General features: G+C 36.5%; 1 protein-coding gene and 1 long non-coding RNA gene across 13 annotated transcripts in view; both read right to left on the bottom strand.

Moving 5' to 3' along the window:
- LOC101713458 (polyphosphoinositide phosphatase) overlaps positions 1-23,230 on the bottom strand; it is a 122,377-nt gene that overhangs the window by 67,099 nt on the left and 32,048 nt on the right. For 10 of the 12 annotated variants that reach the window (XM_087195962.1, XM_087195967.1, XM_004868809.4 and 7 more), the window contains 4 exons: positions 16,638-16,794; positions 6,706-6,756; positions 5,352-5,500; positions 2,172-2,300 (listed from right to left, as the gene is read on the bottom strand). In XM_087195962.1, coding sequence (XP_087052088.1) covers positions 2,172-2,300; positions 5,352-5,500; positions 6,706-6,756; positions 16,638-16,794 — 486 coding nt within the window. The remainder of the gene's footprint in view (positions 1-2,171; positions 2,301-5,351; positions 5,501-6,705; positions 6,757-16,637; positions 16,795-23,230) is intronic. The other 2 variants (XM_087195968.1, XM_087195969.1) reach the window with 1 other exon arrangement.
- On the bottom strand, positions 17,590-23,227 carry LOC110346479 (uncharacterized). Its single transcript, XR_015445364.1, has 2 exons — positions 19,697-23,227; positions 17,590-18,363 (listed from the first exon to the last, which is right to left on the bottom strand). It is a non-coding gene; the product is annotated as an uncharacterized LOC110346479 (long non-coding RNA).

Here is a 23,230-nt window from a genome sequence, read left to right as displayed (position 1 = left end):
TCTTACGTGTGAACTCTGGTAAATATTTAATACACAGCAATTACTTTTATCATCTCTAGTCCCTAGAATTCATGAAATGCTTGGTAATCAAGAGACTAGACTCATCACATAAACTGATAAAATGATAATCTGTGATGCTGTCTGCTACTTTAAAAAATAAACATGTTTAATACATGCCAGGCCCCAAGCTAAGTCTTAGAAATATAAAACAGTTTAGAACTATATTTTAGAAATGGCTTTTAGAAACCATTGCACATACTCTTTGGTATCTTTGGTGGTGAAAAACTTGAATTCTTCCCAGGCAGATTTCATTTTTGGAAACAGACAAAAGTAATAAATCTCATGACACTGTGACTTATTGAGCAGAGACTACTACTCACTGTTGAAAATGCTCATAGAGTAATAAGCCTGATTTTCAAGTATAACACATCCATCTCACTCATATCCATTTCAAAATCCCCATGTCTGCATCTAGCCTCTCCTCTCCCTCACTTGCCACAAAGAGGCAGCAACATCTCTGGCTGCACACCTTGGCTCTGCACCTCCCAAATATGCTCCAGCAAAAGAAGGCACATTGGGCCAGGGATTTAGCTCAGTGGTTCCACTGCCTGCCTCGCAAGCGCAAGGACCCAAGTTCGACCCCGGGTACACACAAACACACACACACAAAAAGGCACATCATAGCCACATTCACCCACGTTGTGGTCTCAAAGCAACTATTCCTTTAAAGCTTTCTTCTAACATCTTACATCTAAGACATATGGAAGAATGTCAAATAAAAAAGACACTGGTGGGTAAGTTCCCTGCATTATCTCAGAAAGTGACAAATGCCTAAACCCAATTTTAGACAGTAAACACTGCTCTCCTAAACTTTATTGTCATTCTTTCTTTTTTTTTTGGTACTGGGAATTAAACTCAGGTCCTTGCGCTTGTGAGGCAGGTGGCGGAACCACTGAGCTAAATCCCTGGCCCTCTCCTAAACTTTATAGTATTGGACTTTCTTGAAAGGATTCAACAGTAGCTGGAAAGTAGATGAAAGATAAAAACTACAGAAGAAAAAAGTTTTCATGAAATTGGACCCTAAGTTCAACCTACTTCTAATCTGTTATGCCTATGTTATGATTTATATCTAGATGCTCCCCCAAAGTCTCATGCACTCAAAGGTGGGGCTGTTGGAAGGTGATTGGATTATGGTATATTAGAACTGACCTGCTGTGTCACTGTGGGTGTGATGTGACCCAGAAGGTTGTATCGCTCTTCTTGGCTTGTCCTCTGCTCAGCTCTCTGCTTCCTGGCTACCATGACATGAGCATCTTTTCCTCTATCATATTCCTCTGCCATGCTGCCCTGCCTTGGAGCCAGTGGACTATGGACTGAAACCTCTACAAACTGAACCAAAGTAAATCTCTCCTCCTTTAAGTTGCAGTTATCAGGTATTGTGTCTTGGTGAAAAGGAAAGTGACTAAGACAGCCCCCTTCCGATCCAGGCTTCACTGTATTATGCCTGAACTGGCTTTTTCTAACTCATTATCTCTTGTTCTAGTCTCATTTTCACTTAATCTTGAAAATGGCTGTAGACTGAAGCCTTCTAAATACTTCATCATCATGAACAAAAACTTACAAAAGTTCCAGCACAAAACCCAAAGTCATTAGCCTGACTACCAAGGTACACTGGTGACTGGCAATTGGACTCCCACCTTCCTACAATACCTACCTTCCTGGAGTTTTATACATGAGTCATGAAGTTTTCCACTTCTACTTTCATGGTGCTTCCCCAACCACAATTTCTCTTTCTCTCTCTTGCCACTCCAATCTCACTCTCACTGGTAAGGCCTGACTTCTGTTTAGGTCTTAGGTTAAGTTCTGTTTCCATGGGCCTGTCTCATCCTCTCCACCCATCAAGGACTCTGCTCCTGCTCCGAGGTAGTCATGGTCCTTATTATCTATAACACTTACTATGCACATAGCATTTTCTTCCTTTTTATTAATTTTTCTGTATGCATATAAGCTCTGTTCAGTCTGATTTCTTCTTTGTATTTCTACTACACAGCATCATGGGTAACTTTTCCTGTTGGGGTGTGCAGAGTGATAATTATAAACTTATAATTTGTATGCATTTTTCTACAAATTGGTACAGCAATAAGTATCTTAAGCTTTTACAAAAAGGATACTCGACTGTCCACAGAACCCATGAATAATATATAACAACCAGTCACGATGCACACTATTTTTAATTATATCCAGAAGTTGGCCGTTCCACACATACTTCATGTAAGGTTCACTACAGATCCCAAACACACCTGAAAAATAAGTCAGTATGAGAAAGATAAGAAAACTGATAGACATTAAACTCATTTTTAAGTTCTTCCATTTCTGTTTTTAACTGTAAAATAAGATGCCTGATTAACAGTATTGCCATTTTCAGTGGATAGTGGATATCACTCATTTCTGTATTCAGAGCACTGTTCCACACAAAGTCACAGAGAAAGGCATTTTCTGATTTGTGACTTTTTACTTAAAAGAAAATGAGAGGGAAATTAAGGAGACATATACGAATACATGAATGAAGCCAAGAGAGGGCAGACAGTAGCAGCTGAGCACCTGGGGTGGAGTCCGAGCATCCTGGCTGGCTATGCCTCTCTTTGACAGTATGACCAGCTTGATAAAGAGTTTTACTTTCTTGGAGCTTCCATTTTCTCCTCTGTCCCTGCATTGTGTGCTTGTTGTAAGGATGAAATAAGTTAGTAATGCACACCACCTGCTTAGTTCAAACCTGGTGCATTACTCACACTTCCCTAAGTAGTACTTCTTACTATGTCAGGCCTTTTCCATATGAACAAGTTAATTTCACCAAACATGGTTTCAGCATACCCAAATATCTTTATTAAACAGCAATGAGTTTCACAAAGCTTAAAAATAGCATATATATGAGCTTAAAAGATTATAAGAGGTCTGGGCAGCAGTCAATCAATATAATTTTTTCTCTCAAAACTTGATCTATTAAGAGTATTTATACATTATGATAAATACCCTGTGTTTTGATTTATGAAAACCAAACTTTCTCTGCCTTTTCAATGTACCACACAAGAACATGAATAATACAGATACTGGCTGGCTCTGTCACCTTAGGCATGTTACTTAATATCTCCATTTTCTAAACTATAAAATGATGATACTGTTATTCACTCTAAGATGTTTAAATTAAGTTTATACAAAGTCCCTAATATACTGTCTGATACACAACAGATATATATATATTTTTTAAAATACATAGTATTTTCCTTTGTTTTTACCTACACCCCCACTTTCTACTCTCATTCTTTATTTCCTATTGTTTTCCCCCTGTATGGTAGGAGAATGATCCCTAACCACAGCAAAGATGTCAGGAACCTAACCACCTAACTCTAACCCTATGAGTATGTAATATTACATGGCAAAAGAAATAAAAATATACATAGATTAAAGCTGCTAATCAGATGAGCTTGAGCCATAGTGATTATTCTGGATTATTCACATGGCCCTATACATCATAGGATGTTTATAAGTGAAACAAGAAAACAAAAGTTTGAATGTTAGAGTGATGTAATGTGGAAAAGCAACTCAGCTGGAGCCTGCTGGCTGTGAAGCTGGACTGGAGGGAGTCAAAGGCCAGGGATGAGGGCATTGCCTAGAAAACAGAAAGGGCAAGAAAAGGGGTTCTCCAGAGCCTCTGGAGAAGAATGCAGTCTGCTGACACCTAGCAGTTAGCTCACTGTGACTCACTTTGGAGTTCTGCCTTTCGTATGATAATAAATGTTGTTTTAACATGTTCCTGCCAGCTTGAACAACCCGTGGCACATGCATGACTATCCCATGCTGCTGATGGGACAGTCATACATGTACCATTGGTGGTTCAAAGCTGCCTGGTAGCAAGGCATATGAATACAATACTATATAATTGAAAGTGTCATTCAGCAAATCATCAGACACACTAGATGTCTTGCCCTCTATCTATCTATCTCTAGTGGTTTCATTTATAATGCGGGAAAGCCAGGGATTTAGCTCAGTGGTTTCGCCGCCTGCTGCGTTTATAATGTAGGTGTCTGAGCCAAGGCAAATCCATGTGATCTAGATGATCTGAGGGTGTGAGGGTGTCCTGAACTTGATCTTTGCTCAGGTGATAATCAGTAAACTAAGCAGAGTTGAGGGCAATGGCAGGATAATGTTCATTTCAGTAACTGCCTATGAGTAGACAGAACCTTTGGGAAAGCACTAGTAGATCACAGCTTCTTCTTGAGTGTCTTACAAAGAAAAGCCTTCTAGGTCCATTCTAGGTTGGATTCAGCCTCTACAGCCAGATCTTTATCACTATCATTTAAGTTGCATGGCAAGGGGTGCAAACACACTGTTGACTTAGTGTGCTCCCACAGTTGGGTCTAATTCACCTAAGTATCTTACGTTTGAAATTATTCCTTCACAACATTTGCATTAGCAATGCCTCCAGCTTTAGAGTTCCAGAAAAACCCAAGAAGCTTGCAATAAAGGGACTGATTAAGAGGGATAAAGGTACTATGTCTGGTTTAGTGCAGGATCTCCAGAGGCACCTAGACCAGCCACGCAGTGGTCCTACAGGATCTGACAGTGGTCCTGAAAAGAAGCAGATATAATGAGGGACTAATGGGTTCAACTGGGAACAATTAAAGTAATCACAGCCTCTGCCCTCCTTTACTGACTTTTCTGAATATTGGCTATATAATCTTTATCTCTGGGGCTCACTTTCTTACTTAGTATTTATTTCTATAAAACTGGCATTAACTTACTGAGCAGTTTTTAGGAGGCTTAGAGATACTACATGTGATAACAGGCAACCCCTGATGACTTTTCCCCAAAACTCAGTCCATGTCAGACTGATATCTAGGAAGGAAAATAAGATAGTGTGTAGTGTATCCTCCAATATTAAAAAAGTTCTGCATTTAAACTTCAACAAAAGTCTAAAACTGAATATATCCATAAAAAGTGCATGATTAATAGCTAAAAAATGCCAGCAGAGCCAGGGGTGGTGGCACAGGCCTGTAAACCCAGCACTCAGGAGACTGAGGCAGAAGGTTTGCTGTGAGTCTGTGGCCAGCCCGGGCTACACTGTGAGGCTTTGAATCAAAAAGCCAAAAAAAAAAGTAATTTTCTGATTGGTGTACAAATGAAACCACATGGTGATTAATGATCTCTATGAAAATGAATTGGTTAAGTTCATGTATCCAAAACAGGCCCCTGTAAGGATAAACAGCACTGAGGGAAGGAGAAATGCAAGTGAATTTAATGAGATGACATCTCACGATGCTGCACTACACATTAAATCTGCTGAAACCACCTACCGCTTCCACCCTGTGTAATTAATCCTTCATCTTCAAAGATGTCAAAACTCTCCTGGCGAGTCTGGGTTGTTTCTGATTTTAACATCTCCAGGGGCATTCGCAAAACAGTAAGATTATATTGAAGTGAGTGGGACAAATCATAACTGTAACTGAGAAGAGAATTGATACTTAAGAATTACAAAGGCAAAGCATATTTTATGGTCTTAGTTCCCATCTGGAAATAAAATCTGCAAGCTAAATTAATCAGTACCTGTAATTTCACTTGGAAACAATGCTGTTCAAAATAGTATTCTAAAACACGGCAAAATATGAACATGATTGGAAATAAAAACTAACTGCATGAATTAGGAATCTGTATGACAAATATACGAGTACTATATATTCACTGATTTGTACAACATGCATTTTTTGCTTCACACTGAAATCAATCAAAATTCATGGTCTTGTTCAAAGGAGTCAAACATACAAGGTTCTACAGATACAATATCCACTGTAAGAGTACATGGTTCTGCATCCTGATTTATACACAAAGAATATTTGATTAAATATTAATGGTGATATCATAACTGACTTCATAATAAAAAATAAGCAAAAAACTTAAACAGCAAAACATGTTTTAGGAGAATAAAAGCCATATAAAAATTATCAGTTTCTGTTAATTATCATTATAAAATTATCAGTTTTCTAAATAAAATTTAACCTTTAGGCCAAAAGAAACTTGTTACAATTTTTATTTCACATAATTAATAATTTTTATATTTATCACTAGCTATATATTTTTAGACTTTCAGAAGGTATCTTGGATATTTATATAGGTTTATATAGATTTATATAAGTTTGCTTTTAAAGTATTTTAGTAAAATCTTAAGATGGTTACATTTCTATTTGGAGAGTCACACATACTAACATTTCTTTAATTTATTTATATAATTTGATTCAAACTGATTTTAGTTTCATCTGTGAAATTCAATTTTACCACATTTATTTGATAGGTTCATTCATTTTAGCAGTATAGGTAAAAGCTGTATTAAGAAGTTGGTTTCTGACTTCTAACAATCAATTTTTCCTATTTAAAACAACTGCTTTATTCTAGCTGAGCCTTAAGAGGGAAATTCTTGTATTTTTTTTTTTTTTTTTTTTTTTGGTTCCAGAGATTGAACTCAGGACCTTGCACTTGCAAGGCAGGCGGTGGAACCACTGAGCTAAACCCCTGGCCCGCTGTATTTTTTAAAAAATAGAATTATTTCTATTAAAATACAAGTAGCACTGCTATGTGCTCTCCTTGTGTTTTTAGCCCCTGGAAAATAATAAAGAACTTTAAGTGACCGATTGGAACAAAACAACTCAAACTTACCTAAAGTAAAAATTGCTAGAGAGGTCGACATTTTGAAAGATTCGCAGATATCTTGAAAAAAAAAAAATCAAAGCACATTTCATTCATATACAATAATATTGGTTTTCACAGCTTAAATATACACACACACACACACACACACATATAAGTACATGCAAATATATTCATTAAATTGAGACATTCAAGCCAGCTCTAGAATAGTTGATCTAATGCAGATCTCAGTCTGTTGAAAATCCCTCAGAGACCCTTAACTTCATAGTTTGACTGTTCCTTATCACTGAATATGGCAGACAGAGGCAAAGTAACAGAGCACGTAGATGAGGGCAAGACAGAACTAAACACTGTTTTCACTTTTACAATGTGCTTTGAAAATACTTTGAGGATGGAGAGAGAGTAGTAACAAAAACAAAATGTTGGATGGTCACCATAATTTTAAATTGGAAAATTTAACTGAAAAAAGGTATAGAATAAAATAGCCATATATAGAGAGATTCAACATGCCTGAATAGAGGAGTCACTTTGGATCTACTCAGAGAAAAATCAACTGAAAACCCAAGTAGCTGGCAGAAAAAAAGGAACATACATCCTGATGCCAAAATCAATCTGAAATAAGGACTAGTAGATCAAATAAAACATAGGCACAGGAATTCATTAAACAGCACATTAGCCCACAAGGCTATCAGCAGTGTGGGCAGTGCCAAGCAAGAATCGCCATACTGGGAAGTCTCCAAGAAACTGATGGACTGAAAAAAGTGCAGCTAACTCAAGCCACACAGGATAGATTTGGGGGAAAAAAGGCCTCTTGTCGCTTTTGCCTTTCTCCACACAAAGGATGCTGCAGCCCGGCAGCAAATTTTGCTGGCATACAGAGGCAAGTGACCAGAAATCTGCTCCCTCCCTGAGGGATTGGCCCCTAGCCTTTCCCCACCCCTTGTGTGTCCTAGCAGCTAACTGGAAAACCTAGAGACTGCAAAGTTAGAGACTGCAGCACAATGAAGGTGAGGAAAGAAGTGAGTGGTGATGAGTAGCTTGAGAAAAAGATGCAGATGTGCATGCCGGAATTAGCCTCGGGTTGGCACTTAACCCACTGGAGAGGAGACTGAAGTGGAACTGAGCAGCCTTGGGCGGCATGCACAGCTGTGACAGCACCCCCATACTCCCAAGTGGCAGGACAGGATAGAGAAGTGCCAGCGGGGGTGAAACAGGGGGCTATGAAAAGACGGTATAAAGCCAACTGTACATGGAACTGGGAGCAGCCTCCGGCTCCCTGGCTGAGGGCCACAGCAACCCACTGTAAGTTGGCTTGGGTGGGAAGGAGAGAAACATCCAAAAAAGCTGCTAGCTAATGACTGGCCCCAGCTCCCACAAGATCAATCCTGTACCCAGTACTAATCCTACTGCAGACTTGGTGAGTGTACACAGTACAGTTTTGGGATAATACCTGCTTTGGACACTACCACAGAATTGTGGACGCCAGAAGAATTTTATTTTATTTTTGTATTCTTTGTTGGTTTTGTTTCCTTTTTCTGTTTAGTTGGTTCTTTTTCTTTGTTGTTTAGGTTTTTCCCTTTATTTTTATCTTGTTCTACTCATCTCCTTTCTCTCTTTCCCCAACTATCTCTCTTGAATTTATGATATTTTCATGTGAGTGAAAATTGTGTTTTCTCTTTCTGGTTCTCTTTGATATTCTTTTGCTTTACCCTTCATGCTTTCTCTCCTGCCCTCTTCTCTAGGTTCCCAAAGTTTGGGTGATCATCTGTTGTCCTCCAGCCTTGCCTCTACTACATTTCCTTCATTTATCTCTGTTTTGCCCCTTATCCCTCTTAAATTTCCTCCCAGAGGGTAAAATCACTCCACTAAGCAGAAACTCACTGCATACAAGTTCCTGGTTTATGTTAGATTATGTTATATAACTGTAGGTCTTGCTCCCTGTGGTTATAGGTACCAAATTAATAGTTACCACAGTGTGTCAGTTTCTAGGCTATGCTTGATGTTAATGATATTGTTAATTGTACTACTTTAGCCAAGATGTCATACCTGTTATAATCAGTTGCTCTCCCTTGTAGGACAACACTGTGAATGTCTGGGGCCATAACCATCACTATACTCCAGTACCAAACAACTGGGTGCTGAATCAAATAAATAGCAACTTCTTATCCTTAATAAATTGGGAAGGTAGGATCTCGGGACAGGGCTGGGGATTTAGCCCAGTGGTTCCGTCGCCTGCCTCGCAAGCACAAGGACCCAAGTTCAATCCCCGTTACCAAAAAAAAAAAAGGATCTTGGGACAGGCACAAAGACCAAAAGCCACATATAGGGAAGCTTCGATACTAGTAATAAAGTTATCTGCCATAAGAAATTTACAAGCATCAATACCAAAAACAAAACACCCCCCCCCCAAAAATAGAAAATGACAAGATACAGAAGCAAAATGCAATCCCAGACCTCCAGCCCACGTAGGACAAGACCAGGGGACAAAGAGATAGAGGAAATTGGAAGTCACCCACCTGAATTTTCTGAAATGATTGCAGCAGAAGTATAAAACAGATGTATGAGGTTATAGAGAAAATAATCTCTCAGGTAAAAAGAGAAATGATGATCAAAATGAAGGACATGCTCAATGAATCTAGAGTAGATACAGATAAAAATAAATGGAGGAGCTTAGGAAAATGATGGAAACCATGTGGTCCAACACAGGAAAGAAATGGAATCCACAAAACAGATTCAAACAGACATTCAGGAGATTAAAAATTCCACTGAAAGTATATGTAATAGACTAAATGAAGACAAGGACAGAATTCCTGATCTAGAAGACAGGATTGCAGTTAAAAACCATAAAAAGAAAGATATCTTAAAAATGGCAAGAGACCATGAAAAATCAATCCAACAGCTGCAAGATGATGCAAAGAAAAACAGTGTAAGATTGATTGGAGTCAATGAGAAAGCTGGAGCTAGCAAAAATGCCATAAAAAGCCTGTTCAAAGAAGTAAGGGCAGAAAACTTCCCAAACATGAAAAAAGAATTTGACATACAAATAAGTAAGGCATATAGAACTGCAATTAGCTATGACCCAAATAAATCTACACCAAGGGATATAATTATTAAGATCGCAGAAATTCAGCACAAGAACAGAATATTAAAAGCTATTAGAGAAAAGAAACAAATCACTTACAAAGGAAAGTCCATCAGAATCATAGCAGACCTCTCAATGCAAACCCTTAAGTCAAGGAGAGCTTGGAGTGAAGTATTTCAGGTTCTAAAAGAAAACAATCTCCAACCCAGATTGATACACCCTGCAAAACTATCTTTCAAATTCAATGGAGAAATAAGATACTTCCATGACAAAGAACAACTGAAGAAACTCATGAGAACCAAACCAGCTCTACAAGATGCACTGAAGGATATTTTAGAAAGAGATAATGAAGATCAAAATTCGAAGAACACCAATAGAAAGCAGCCAACAGAGAAGCCAAATAATTTAAACAGAGGAGAGAAGGAATCAACTGCAGGAAAATAATATGACAAGGATAAGCCAATACATGTCAGTTATAACCATCAATGTAAATGGTCTCAATTCACCAATCAAAAGAAACAGACTGGCAGAATGGATCAAGAAGAAAAGATCCCTTGGAAACAGCCCATTGCCCATCAACTGGAGACTAGATAAAGAAGAAGCTTTTTTTTTTTTTATAAAATGGAGTACTACTCAGCCATAAAGAGAAACTAGAGACATCTATAGCTAAATGGATGCACACTGAGGTGATACTCTTAAGTGAAATAAATAGGACACGTGTAAATACTAAATAGTTTCTCTGGTGTGAAAAACTAAAAGTGTAAATAAGGATCAAAATATATAATTGATAATGTGAAATAGGAAGAAAAGGTCTAAAGGAGTAGGAGAAGTGGAAGGGGTAGGGGAAAGAAGGGAAAAGAAAAAAATATGAGAAAAGGAAAAAATGGAAACAAAGTTTTTGTAAATAGGGAAGGGTGGAGGGGGTAAAGGGAGAGCAGGGGGATGGGGAAAAAATAAGAACTAAGATACATCACATAAAGGTACAAGATCCTAATGATGAATGTAACTGTATTGTATACCTAAAATGTACCAATAAACCTAATGGAGGGGGGAGAAAAAAAGATCCAACAATATGCTGCATATAAGAAATACATTTAACCCAAAAAGAAATTCACAGACTAAAGGTCAAATGATGGAAAACAATACTACATGGGATAGGACCTGGAAAAAAGCAGGGGTAGCTATTCTATTTGCAGACAAAGTGGAGTTTAAGACAAAGCTGACTAAAAGAGACAAAGGTCACTACATCCTTGTAGACAGTACAATCCAAGAGGAAGAGATGATAATCATAAATCTATATGCACCAAAATACCAGTGCATCCAACTATGTAAAACAAATATTAACAGGCATGAAAAAATCAAATAAACACTAATACAATTTTAATGGAGGACCTCAATAAACCACTGTCACAAATAGATAGATCAACTAAATAAAAAAATCAACAAATAAATATCAAAACTGAACCAAACCTGTGACCAAAGGGACTTAGTGGATATCTACTGAGTGTTCCACCCCACAACATAAGAATAAACATTCTTCTCAGCTGCACATGGGACACTCTCCAAAACAGACCACATACTAGCCCTTAGAATATGTTTAAGTAAATACAAAGGAATTGAAATTATCCCATGCATATTATCTGCCGTAGTGCAATGAAATTGGAAATCAATGGCAAAAGGAACCACAATAACTCCATAAACACATGGAAATTAAATAACACCCTCCTGAACAACCAAGGCATCAGAGATGAAATTAAAGAGGAACTTAAACAATATATACAATTAAATTATAACATCAATATAACCTACTGGAATTTATGGGATACAATGAAAGCAATCTTAAGAGGGAAATTTACAGTGGGAAATTCTCACATCAGGAAAACAGAACAAGCTCAAATCAGTAACTTAATACTGAACTTCAAATGTCTAGAAAAAGAAGTCAAGCCCAAAGCTTGGATGAGGGAGGAAATTATAAAGATTAGAGCAGAAATTAATGCAATTGAGACTAAGAAAACAATATAAAGAATCATAAACAATATAAATATATTTGAACAATATAAATGAATTGAAAAGTTGGTTCTTTGAAAGATTAAATAAAATTAATAAAACCTTAGCCAACTTTATGAAAAAAGGTAAGAAAAGACCCAAACCCATGCAATTAGGAATGAAAAGGGTGAAATCACAATGGATCCTGCAGAAATCTAGAAGTTCCTCAATACCTACTTCGAGAACCTGTACTCTAATAAGATAGAAAACACAGAAGAAGTGGACACATTCCTAGATATATATATATGTTACGAAAGCTGAATCAAGGAGACATGAAAATTCTAACCAACAAAATATCAAGAAATGAAATTAAAGATATAATTAAAAACCTATCTCAAAGAAAAGAGATAGGGGTCCTGATCAATTCACTGCTGAATTCTACAAGAACTCTAGAGAAGATCTAACGCCACTACTCTTCAAACTCTTTAATGAAATTTAAAAGGAAGCAATACTCCAAAAGTCATTCCAGGAAGCAAGCTTTACTCTGATACCAAAAAAAAACCCAACCAAAAAAAAGAACTATAAGTAAATCTCCCTAATAGATGCAAAATTTCTCAGTAAGATACTGGCAAACAGAATGCAACAAATCATCCAGAAGATTATATACCATGACCATGCAGGATTCATCCCAGGGATGCAGGGATAGTTCAACATATCCAAATAAATACATACAAACATACATACATACATACATACATACATACCACATTATGAGAAACAAGGACAAAAACCACACAATCATCTTAATAGACACAGAAAAAGCATTTGACAAAGTCTAACACTCATTCATCATAAAAACCCTACAGGAAATCGGAATCAATGGTAATTATATCACTATATATGGTCAATATATCAAAAATCATCTAATGACAAACATACAGCCAACATAATACTAAATGGTCAAAACCTGAAAGCTTTCACTCTAAAATCATGAACAAGACAACAATGTCTACTATCACAACTCTTATTCAATAGTTCTTGAAACATAAGTGAGAGAAACTAGAGAAAGAAATAAAAGAAATATAGATAGGAAAGGAAGAAATTAAATTATCATTTGCAGATGACAAGATACTCTACATAGAAGACCACAAAAAGACTTCTAGATTTAATAACCAAATTCAGTAAAGTAGCTGGATACAAAGTGAACACTCAAAAATCAATAGGATTCCTGTATGCAAATAACAAACTCACCGAGAAAAAGAAATTAGGGAAATACCTTTCACAATAGCATTGAAAAAAATGAATTACTTAGGAATCAATCTCACAAAGGAAGCAGAAGATCTTTACACTGAAAACGACAGTACTCTGAAAAAGTGTGTGTGTGTGTGTATGCGTGCGCGTGTGCTGTGCTCAGGATTGAACAAGGGTCTCTACACTGAGCTGCACGCTCAGCCCTTTCTAAATTTGTTACTGTAAGACAGGTTTTAGCCAAGTCTCTAGGCTGGGATCAAACTTTTTTTTTTGGTACTGGAGATCAAACTTGGGACCTTGTGCCTACGAGGCAGGTGCCAAAACCACTGAGCTAAATCCCTGGCCCTGGGCTCAAACTTTTGATCTTCCTGTCTCAGCTTCCCAGAATGCAGAGATTATAGGTATGCATCACCACACCTGTTTTATAACTTTAAATCTGTCAATTTTTTAAAAAAATTCTTTTATTGGTACATTTTAGGTATACATTTACATTTATCATGGGTGCTTGTACCTGTGGATGATGTACCTTAGTTCTTATTTTTTTCCCCCATTACCTGTGCGCCCTTCACCCCTTCCACCCTTCCCTATTTACATAGATTTCGTTTCCATTTTTTTTTCTTTTCTCATAATTTTTCCTTTCCCTTCTTTCCTTTCCCCTTCCCCTCCCACCACCCCTACACCTTTGGACCTTTTGCTATTTCAAATTATCAATTATTCGCTTTAATCATTTTAATTCTTATTTACACGTTCAGTTTCTCACACTAGAGAAACTATGCGGTATTTACACATGTGTGTCTTATTTATTTCACTTAAGAGTATGGCCTCAACATGCATCCATTTAGCTATAAATGTCTCTAGTTTCTCATTCTTTATGGCTGAGTAGTACTCCATTTTATTAAAAAAACACATCTTCTTTATCCAGTTTCCAGTTGGACACCCAGGCTGTTTCCAAGCTTTAGCTATTACAAACTGTGCCACTATAAACATGGGTACACATATATCACTGTGGTATGATTCTTTTAATTCTTTGGGGAAGATACCCAGCAGGGGAATAGCTGGGTCAAATGGGACCTCTGGCCCTAGTTCTTTGAGGTATCTCCATACTGATTTCCACAGTGGTTGCACCAGTCTGCACTCCCTCCAACAATGGAGAAGGCTTCCTTTGTCCCCACACACCCACCAGCACTTGTTATTGGTTGATTTCATGATAGCAGCCATTCTTTCTGGGGTGAGGTGGAATCTCAGTGTTGTTTTCATCTGCATCTCTCGAATGACCAGTGATATTGAACATTTTTTCATATATTTATTTGCTGCTTTTACTTCTTTGTCTGAGAATGTCTGTTCATTTCAGATGCCCATTTTTGAATTGGGTCTTTGAATTTGGGGGATCTGTAAATCTGTCAATTTGTTAATAGCTTTTCCCAACAGTACCAAGAATCCAATAGTCCCCCAAAAAGCTTTTGAAAGATTTCAAATCTAAAGAAAGATTGAGGGATCCAGGGACAGAGAACACAACAAATACCAGCGTTTCCTCTTCTGAATTCACTATTAGAGCCCTCTCTTTAAACAAAAACATTCTTTCTCTCTTTTTGTTTTTCTTTGAGACAGGGTCTCGTTATGTAGTTTAGGCTGGCCTTGAACTCACTATATTGCCCAGGATGGCCTCAAACTCATGGTGATCCTGCTGCCTCAGCCTCCTGAGTGCTGGGATTACAGGGGTGCTCCACCACATCCAGCTCTTTCTTGAAATATACAAGTACATTTTATTTTTCTAATCATTTGATTGAGCATCCCTAACATGAAACCTAAAATCTGAAATGTTCCAAAATCTGAAAATTTTTGAGCTCTAATATGAACCACAAGTGGAAAAGCCCACACCTGACACCATTTTATGTCAGTCAAAATACAGATGCACTAAAGATATTTTTAAAAATTACCATCTGCTTATGAATATAGGGTATATAGGAAATAAAAATTAATTTTGAGTTTAGACGTGGGTTTCATCTTCAAGATGTCTCATTATGATTATGCAAATATTCCAAAATCAAAAAAAAGTAAAAAATTTGAAACACTTCTGGTCCCAATCATTTCAGATAAGGGATGCTCAACCTGTACACTACTATACCCAAGATTTAAAACTGATCCTATCACTAGCAGAGAGTACATATACAAATTGACCCTAATAAAAGCTATTTAAGCTCTTTGTAGATGTGTGCATGCACACTCACATTTTAAACAGGTCTAACTGAAATTCATGTGTTGCATCTGTCATGTCTGTTCTAAAATCTAGAATAGTTTTTTTTCCCCTGACTTTCGTAATTTGGACATTTTTAAAAGAGTCCAGGTCAGTTGCCTTGCAAATGATTTAAGGTATTTTTTTGTATTACATATAATTTCAACTTTTTTTTTTCTTAGAACATGTTTGTAATACATGATGCTTATACTCTGTGTGTGGAGTTGGTGCATGTACATAACACATCTTACTTTCTTTATTCATCCCCTTTCTCTCCCCTTCTCCATTTCTTGATCCCCTTTCTATTTAAGAAACATCTCCTTACTTCCTATTATCTACCTTTTATTTTGCTCTTTACTTACATTTTGGGCTACACATACATGAGAAACCATGCCATATGTAAGCTTTTGAGTCTGATTTATTTCACTTAACATTGTAGTCACAAGATGCATCCAATTTTCTATAAATGACTCAAGTTTATCCTTCTTCATGGTGCAGTAGTGCTCTATTGTGTATAAATACTACATTCTTTACCTATTCATCTGTTGACAGACATATAGACTGCTTCCAAGAGTTAGCTATTATGAACTGTGCTGCTATAAACATGGATATGCATGTAACACTGTTAATATGATGTCTTTAACTCTTTTGGGAAAATTCTTGAAGGGAAATACGTGGGTCAAATGGAATTTCTAGGTTTAAATTTTTGAGAAATCTCCATACTGATTATATATATATATATATATTTTTTTTTTTTCTTTCTTTCTTTCTTTCTTTGCTTTTTTTGTACTGGGGATCAAACTCAGGAGCTTACACTTGCGAGGCAGGTGGCAGCACCACTGAGCTAAATCCCCGGGCCCATACTCTATTTTTAACAAAAAAAAATACTAAGCATTATCTGTGTCTTTCTCATTGCTTCACATTAAGAGGCAAATAATGTTAAATTTTTGGGGGGGGGGGGGCAGGGTTCCCAGGACAGAACTTGGGACCTTGGGTTTGAGAGCCAGGCGACAGAATCACTGAGATAAATCCCCAAATAATGTTAATTTTATCTTATTATTGGTGATGATAAGTTTGATCAGTTGGTTAAGTATGTCTGCCACAGTTTTAATTATAAAAATTCTTTCTTCTCTTTCTAAATAACAAAGAGACCCACAGAATTTAATGTTTACAGTGTGAATATTCTGTTCTTCACACTTAATGGCTTTAATAGCCACTGTTAATTCTTGCCAGAATCAACTGTTACAATAAAGTTTTAATAGCCCTGAACAAAAGTTGTACAATTCTGAGTCAACATTTGGCCATTTTATATAACATTTATAATCCTTCAATTCTACTCTTTTCCTCATTACCACATTCAAAAAATAAGTAGTTGGCACTGGTACATACCTAGCTTCATCAGGATGAGTAATCCTTACAGAATCATTGGGTATATAGATCATATTTGTATCTTCTATTTTGTATATTGCATGGCCTCCAATATCTGCCATCTTCCTCCTTTTAGTTATTAGCACAATATAATAGCCTTCTAAAAACCTGACAAAACCTGTGCAATAAAAAAGAAAAATAAATATAATGTTTTGTAAACTTAGTGATGTTTTTAGATACTTATTTAAACAGCTAAATACTTTTTTATTCATTAAATTTATTGGTACATTTTAGGTATACATTATAATCAAATTCACCACTGGGAATTTGTACCTATACATGGTATATCTTGATTCTTTATTCCCTTATCCCCTTCTCTCCCTTTCACCCCTCCACCCCTCCCTAATTACAAAAAAACTTTGTTTCTGTTTTTTCTTTCTTTTCTCATATTTTTCCCCTTTGTTCTTTTCCCTTAGCTCCCGCACTTCCCCTTCCCCTTTGAATCTTTTCTATTTCACATTATCTTTTGTACACTTTGGTACTCATTTACACTTTCAGTTTCTCACACCAGAGAAACTACTTGGTTATTTACACATGTGTGTCCTATTTATTTAACTTAAGAGTACTGCCTCAATGTGCATCCATTTAGCTATAAATGTCTCTAGTTTATCATTCTTTATGGCTGAGTAGTACTCCATTTTATTAAAAAGAACAACCACATCTTCTTTATCCAGTCAACAGTTGATGGGCATTTGGGCTGGTAAACAGTCAAATACTTCAGATACATTTCCTACTTTATTATTTCTATGATTTCTATGATTTCGACTCATACAGATTTTGAGTTGTCTTAGAATTGTTAGTTACTGTCATTTAAAAATATTACTCTAAAATTTTATGTACTTCATTAATTCCTCTAATTTCATTACACATAGGACTGAGGTCCCTTAAATAAAAACATATACAAGATTAAGGGAATTGTTCAATTTATATACACTTTTAATTCTGCATAGATGAAAAGTTCTAGAACTCTGTCACACACACGGTAGAGTTGCCACTGATGAATTGTACATTGAAAATTATTATGATGATACATTTTATATTTCTGCTGCAATTTTATTTACACAGGATTGATAAAAATGAAAGAGAAGATTACAGTAAAGGAAAACAATCTTACAAAGTATAACATGAATCCAAGAATAAAAGTAATACATAATGATATATAGCTTAAAGTCCTACTTACTATTTGCATTTGCTATACACACTGAATTACACACACATAGTGGCTATAAGATAAATACCAAACCAGTTACTTTCAGAAGCTGTCCTAGTTCTGAGAACTAGGAGAAACTCTGAGCCTTCGTAAAAAGGCATATAATAAAGGACACTGGAGGATGCATTAGGGCTATTTCCCATGACAAAGCACAATTCAATAAATGGCATTCTTTATGAACTAAAAGAATGCAGACAAAGCACACAGTTGAATGGTGGTCTGGTTTCACTTGAAGATAAGATTTAAATATCTAGGGAGACATTTCCTCTAATGTGTTTTCCATAAAATACAACTGAACAGATTCCACTGGAGAGAAGGGTGGCTGTGAGCAAATAAATTAAAGAAATACTGGGCTGAAGAAACTTAAAACAATCCACATAAACTGTCAGAGCCTTCCAGTGCTGTGCTAGCATGCACTGTGAATCTTGATGAGTAGCCCTCTGGAGTCCTTTGATCATGGATCCTTCCTCCTCCTTCCTTTAAAAAAAATTTATCAATTAATAAATGTTTGAGGAAAATATTTCATATTTTTGGAAAAACAAACTTCACAGAATCTTGGTAAATAATGTCAAAGCTGAACATAAACCAGCTTAAACTAAGAAGAGAAATTTATACTGAGGATACTGAAGTGATTCATGACACTCATGGGCAAATATGTGACTACGCATCAAAACACACCTAGTCATGCAGCGTCTTTGAACATCTACTCCACTCCTCTCTCTCCATAGAACAGATCTCTCTACTTCTCTCACGTGGCAGGAAACACAGCTGCTGAGAGCTCTAACCGTCCAACCAAAAGGTCCACCAGGAAGAAACTGACTTCTATAAAAGTCAAGTTCAATCCCAGAATTCACTTGGATTGATCCAACTTCAGTTGAATGCTCAGTCTTGGACCCATCAGCTATGGCCAAGGAATAGGGTCACAGTGCATTGGAAGACATTTTATAAATAACTAGGTAACTTAGATGGGGCAGGAGGGAGGTGGTGCTGATTCCCAGAAAAGAGAAGGAGTTGGGAAAAAAAGATATGTGCAAATATCTTCTCATAGTTAAGCTTATGAAAATACGGTTATGTATCTCTTATCCAAGATAATTGGGAAAATATTCCAGATTATGGATTTTTCAAAAAAGCTTTTAAATATTTGCATATACCTAATGAGATATCTGGGGATGAGATATAATTTAAACATGAAATTCATTTATGATTCATATATATCTTACATACATAGCCTGAAAGTAATTTTGTGTAGTATTTTTAATAAACTTGTACACAGTTTTATAGTGTAAAATCTTCCACTGGTGTGACTAGTCCACAAAAAATTTCAGATTTTGAAGTATTCTGAGTGTTTGGATTAAGGGTGCTCAACCTGCCTTAGAGAGTCACAAAATAAAGTTATATGCTACATTAAGTCATTACAGTGTGTATGTTCTGTACTGGTGATTAAAGAAAGATCCATATACACTCATGTTTAGTAGGATTAAGTAGGAACACAGTAGTTACCACAGTATTAAAAAAACCCAAACAACCAAAACCTTTTTGGCTTCCAGAACTTTTGCTTTAAGAGTTAAAACTAACTTTCTTGGTAGAAGGAAGGGGATGCTTTTGAAATGGCAATTCAAGGAGGTGGACAGACCCATTTCCTAAGGAAATTATCACAATTGGTGAAAACTGTAAAAATAACAAAACACTGAAAGTTTCTGGAAACTTGTCTTAAGGGGATACAGCAAATGGAGAAATATTTATTTATGAAAATCTACTAAATCTTGCTAAGAGCAGCAAGTCTGTGGCATTTAAATCATGGTCTACTCACGCATATCCCTCCTAGTTCAGCATGCCAGGCGACTTACACCAGGCAGGTACAGCCAGGTAAAGAGACTGAAGACAAGCAAACAAATTGAGAATAAGGATTTAGAAACTCTGGAGCAATTTGAGATTATCATAACATCTGTGTGCATGATTACTGTCTTCAAACAGGACATACACTGGTTTGGGTAACACTGAATATTTATTTGAGTTATACTTGGTATAATCTGCATACAAGTTATGCACCATGCATTAGTCTTCAACATATAGTAGGAAGGATTGGTCCTTTACTACAAAGAATTGAGAAACAGGGCTCTACATTCTGTCTGTGTGTGTGTATGTATGCATGCACATGTGGTACTGGGGATTTACCCAGGGGTTTTACACTAAGCTACATCACCAGCCCTTTTCACTTATTTTTTCATTGTTTTTAGTTTGAGATAGGGTTTCTCTAACTCACTAAGTTGCCCAGACTGAGCTTGAACTTGTGATCGTCCTGCTTCAGCCACCCAGATTACTGGGTTTAGATTCTTACAGAATATATAATAAATTAACAAGTTAATAGTTCAAAACATTCCAACAAAAATATACACAAATTGAGCATGCTAAAAGTTAGCAGAAAAAGTAGATTGTAGTCATTTCACATATGTATCATTTTGACAACTACTCAAGGATAAGTATTTTGTATTCTATAATTTTAGAATCCCTCATTGCAAGTGTATTTTAAGACAATACTAGAAAAATCACAGAGTTTTCATTAGCTCTATTCACTCTTCACTGACCTCAAACTTCATTTACATGGTTAAACTGGGCCATATAAAAAGCCTAAAAATAATAATTGTGTTTAATACATTATTTTATTGCTTCACTTGCAGTTAGGTCTTTCTATGATTTCACCATCCAAGAACAATTTTAAACCAAAGAGGCCTCAAACTACAAAAGAAATAGCTACGAATGTTGTCTTTAAGAAAAACACAGAGACACCTTAAGTCTTCACCTAGAGTTTATTAATAATTGTGTGCAAATATCTGGTTATAAACTTTATTATCAATATATTCAAATAAGGCTTATAGCTTGTAAGCTTAGTTACAACAGATTAAATATTAGGCAAAGAATATTGCTAAAAGCAAAAAATATTGTTAAAAGCAAATATGTCAAGAACAATGAAAAATGATCAACCTATCTTAAAAACAAATACTAGGAAACGTATGGGCCATTTAACGTAAAGGCAAACAGCCTAACAACAGCTGGAGAACACACAAGGATAACTAATTTTACACAGTTCAAAAACTGATCTTCAAGTCTTACATTTAATCACCAAGGAACCCTCCCCTCCCCTCCCCTCCCCTCTCCCCTTTCTTTCCTTCTCAGTAGTGGGAATGAATGTTAAGCCCATTTCACTGAGCTACATTCCCTGTTGCCATCCCACACCTTTTTGGAGACAGGACCTTGCTAAGTCACTAAATTGCCCCGCCTGGGATGGAACTTGGGCTCTTTCTGCCCCTGTCTCCCAGAGTGCTGAAATTATATGCATCTGCCACTACAACCAGCTGAAATTTTAATTCTAATAATAAAATCTGGCAAATAATGCATTCAATATTACATATACCTTAGGACTTTTCCATCAAAAAGTTGTATTAAAATATCAGCATTTTAGGGCCAGGGATTTAGCTCAGTAGTACTGTGCCTGCCTTGTAAGTCAAGGTCCTGAGTTCGACGTACCAAAAAAAAAAAAAAAATCAGCATTTAAAATTATAAACTATTAGCTATTATTTCAATTAAAACCTACTGTATTTAGGACATAATTTTTCTTAAATTTAGTCTTATCTAATTTAAAATATAAGCAAGACTTAAGAGTATAATTTGACACATAGGGAATTTACAGAATTTAAACACATAAATTCACTTGACAGAAATAGACATACCCAACCCACAAACACTGATGCAATCAACATGTAACCTCCATGGACTTGGCAAGACTGAGCAGAAGGCCTGCCACAGGGCCAGCATATGGAAGGGGAAGCCAATCATGCCCTCCCATTTTACCTTCCCTGACATCATCCTAAGACCCAAAAAGGACCTAGGAGAGTTACACAGAAGTTACAAGAGCACAGTGGAAAAAATAAAAACCTTCAAATATGGCAGAATATAATCAGTTTCAGTAAATACTGTCAAAATAAAAGTGCTATTCGAAAATGTAACATAAGTCCATGTCAAATGTTAATATGCAGAAACTATTTAGTCAATATTGTATACAGCCTAGAGGGTTTAAGAAACAGAGATAATTTTATAAGTTTAAAAAGAAAACATTCAAAAAGGTTCTGGCAGCTGAGATGCTGAGATGTAACACCCTCTGCCATCTTCATGTCTCCTCTGCTCTCACTCCTACCAGAGCCCACTTGTTCCCCTCCCCCTCAGGGTCTAGCTTGAGTCTCCAGTACTCCAGGAAACATTTCCTGGCTATTCCAGGTCCAAGTAGCCCACCTCTTATGTAATCTCTAACCCAATTTAACTAAGATAACTTGGCTTTTAATTATAATCTTGGAATTGTTTCATGTGTGTTAATTTTTGTCCTCTGTCCTAGGCCGATCAGGCACAAGCATACACTATAGTGAAGACAGGGTTATTGCCCCACTACAATAAGGGAGCTCAGGAGCACACCACCAAGGGAAAGGAAAGTAGGGCTTAGGTAAAATTTAAATGAAGAGGTGTAAACTAAAGCAGACTGTATTTAAAGAGATCAATAACAATTCCATACCAGGAAGTAGATCTAGGGTCCTGTTTCCTTAAAAACAACAAAGTTAGCATAGCTATGGAGTGTACTGTCCAGAAGCCCTTAACTAAAGTTCTTCATCTGAGTTGTAAATCAAAGCCACTTCTCTCTGTCAAGTGACTTAGATCCTGTTTTGTTTTATTTTGGTACCAAGGATCGATACCAAAGTTTTTGGATACCGAGTTTTTGGAACTCGGGACCTTGCACTTGCAAGGCAGGTGTCAGAACCACTGAGCTAAATCCCCAGCCTGAGTGACTTAGACCATCCAGGTATGGGTGGGAAGTTTTATCTTCCTGAGACAATTTCAGATAGCAATTTCTGGTGGTTTGTGATTTCAAAGAAAAGTTTCTCAGTGAATAAGAAAGTAGTCATCCTACAAAGAAGGGGGTTATGACATTGTATGGCTACAGCCTGTCTTTAGAAGAAACTCCTATTAAATTTAAAGCTAGTTTTACCATATCTGTTATTCCAGCTGATGAATGGCAGGGCAGATGTTTACAGTCCAAGCTAAAGTTTACTTTTTCATTCCACAGATTTCTCAAAAGGCCAAAAACATTTTTTTATTTGTTCATATCCTATATAAAACCAAGCAGTGCTGAGCATAATGCTTTATAAATGCTGTTTGATGACAGACTCATGGATAATGAAATTTTAAACAATATAAGACAGAGATGATAAGTTATAACTATAAAGCTATATAACCTTATAAATCCTCTTTAAATACTCTAGGAAGAGGGGTAAAAAGGTAGCCGACCAGAGCTACATTT

The sequence above is a fragment of the Heterocephalus glaber genome, unplaced genomic scaffold, assembly GCF_053883595.1.
Source record: "Heterocephalus glaber isolate CG9 unplaced genomic scaffold, H.glaber_assembly_v1.0 deba00001610, whole genome shotgun sequence".
NCBI lineage: Eukaryota > Metazoa > Chordata > Mammalia > Rodentia > Bathyergidae > Heterocephalus > Heterocephalus glaber.
Note: the sequence above shows the minus strand (reverse complement) of the source record. Positions and strands in the feature narration are given on the sequence as shown.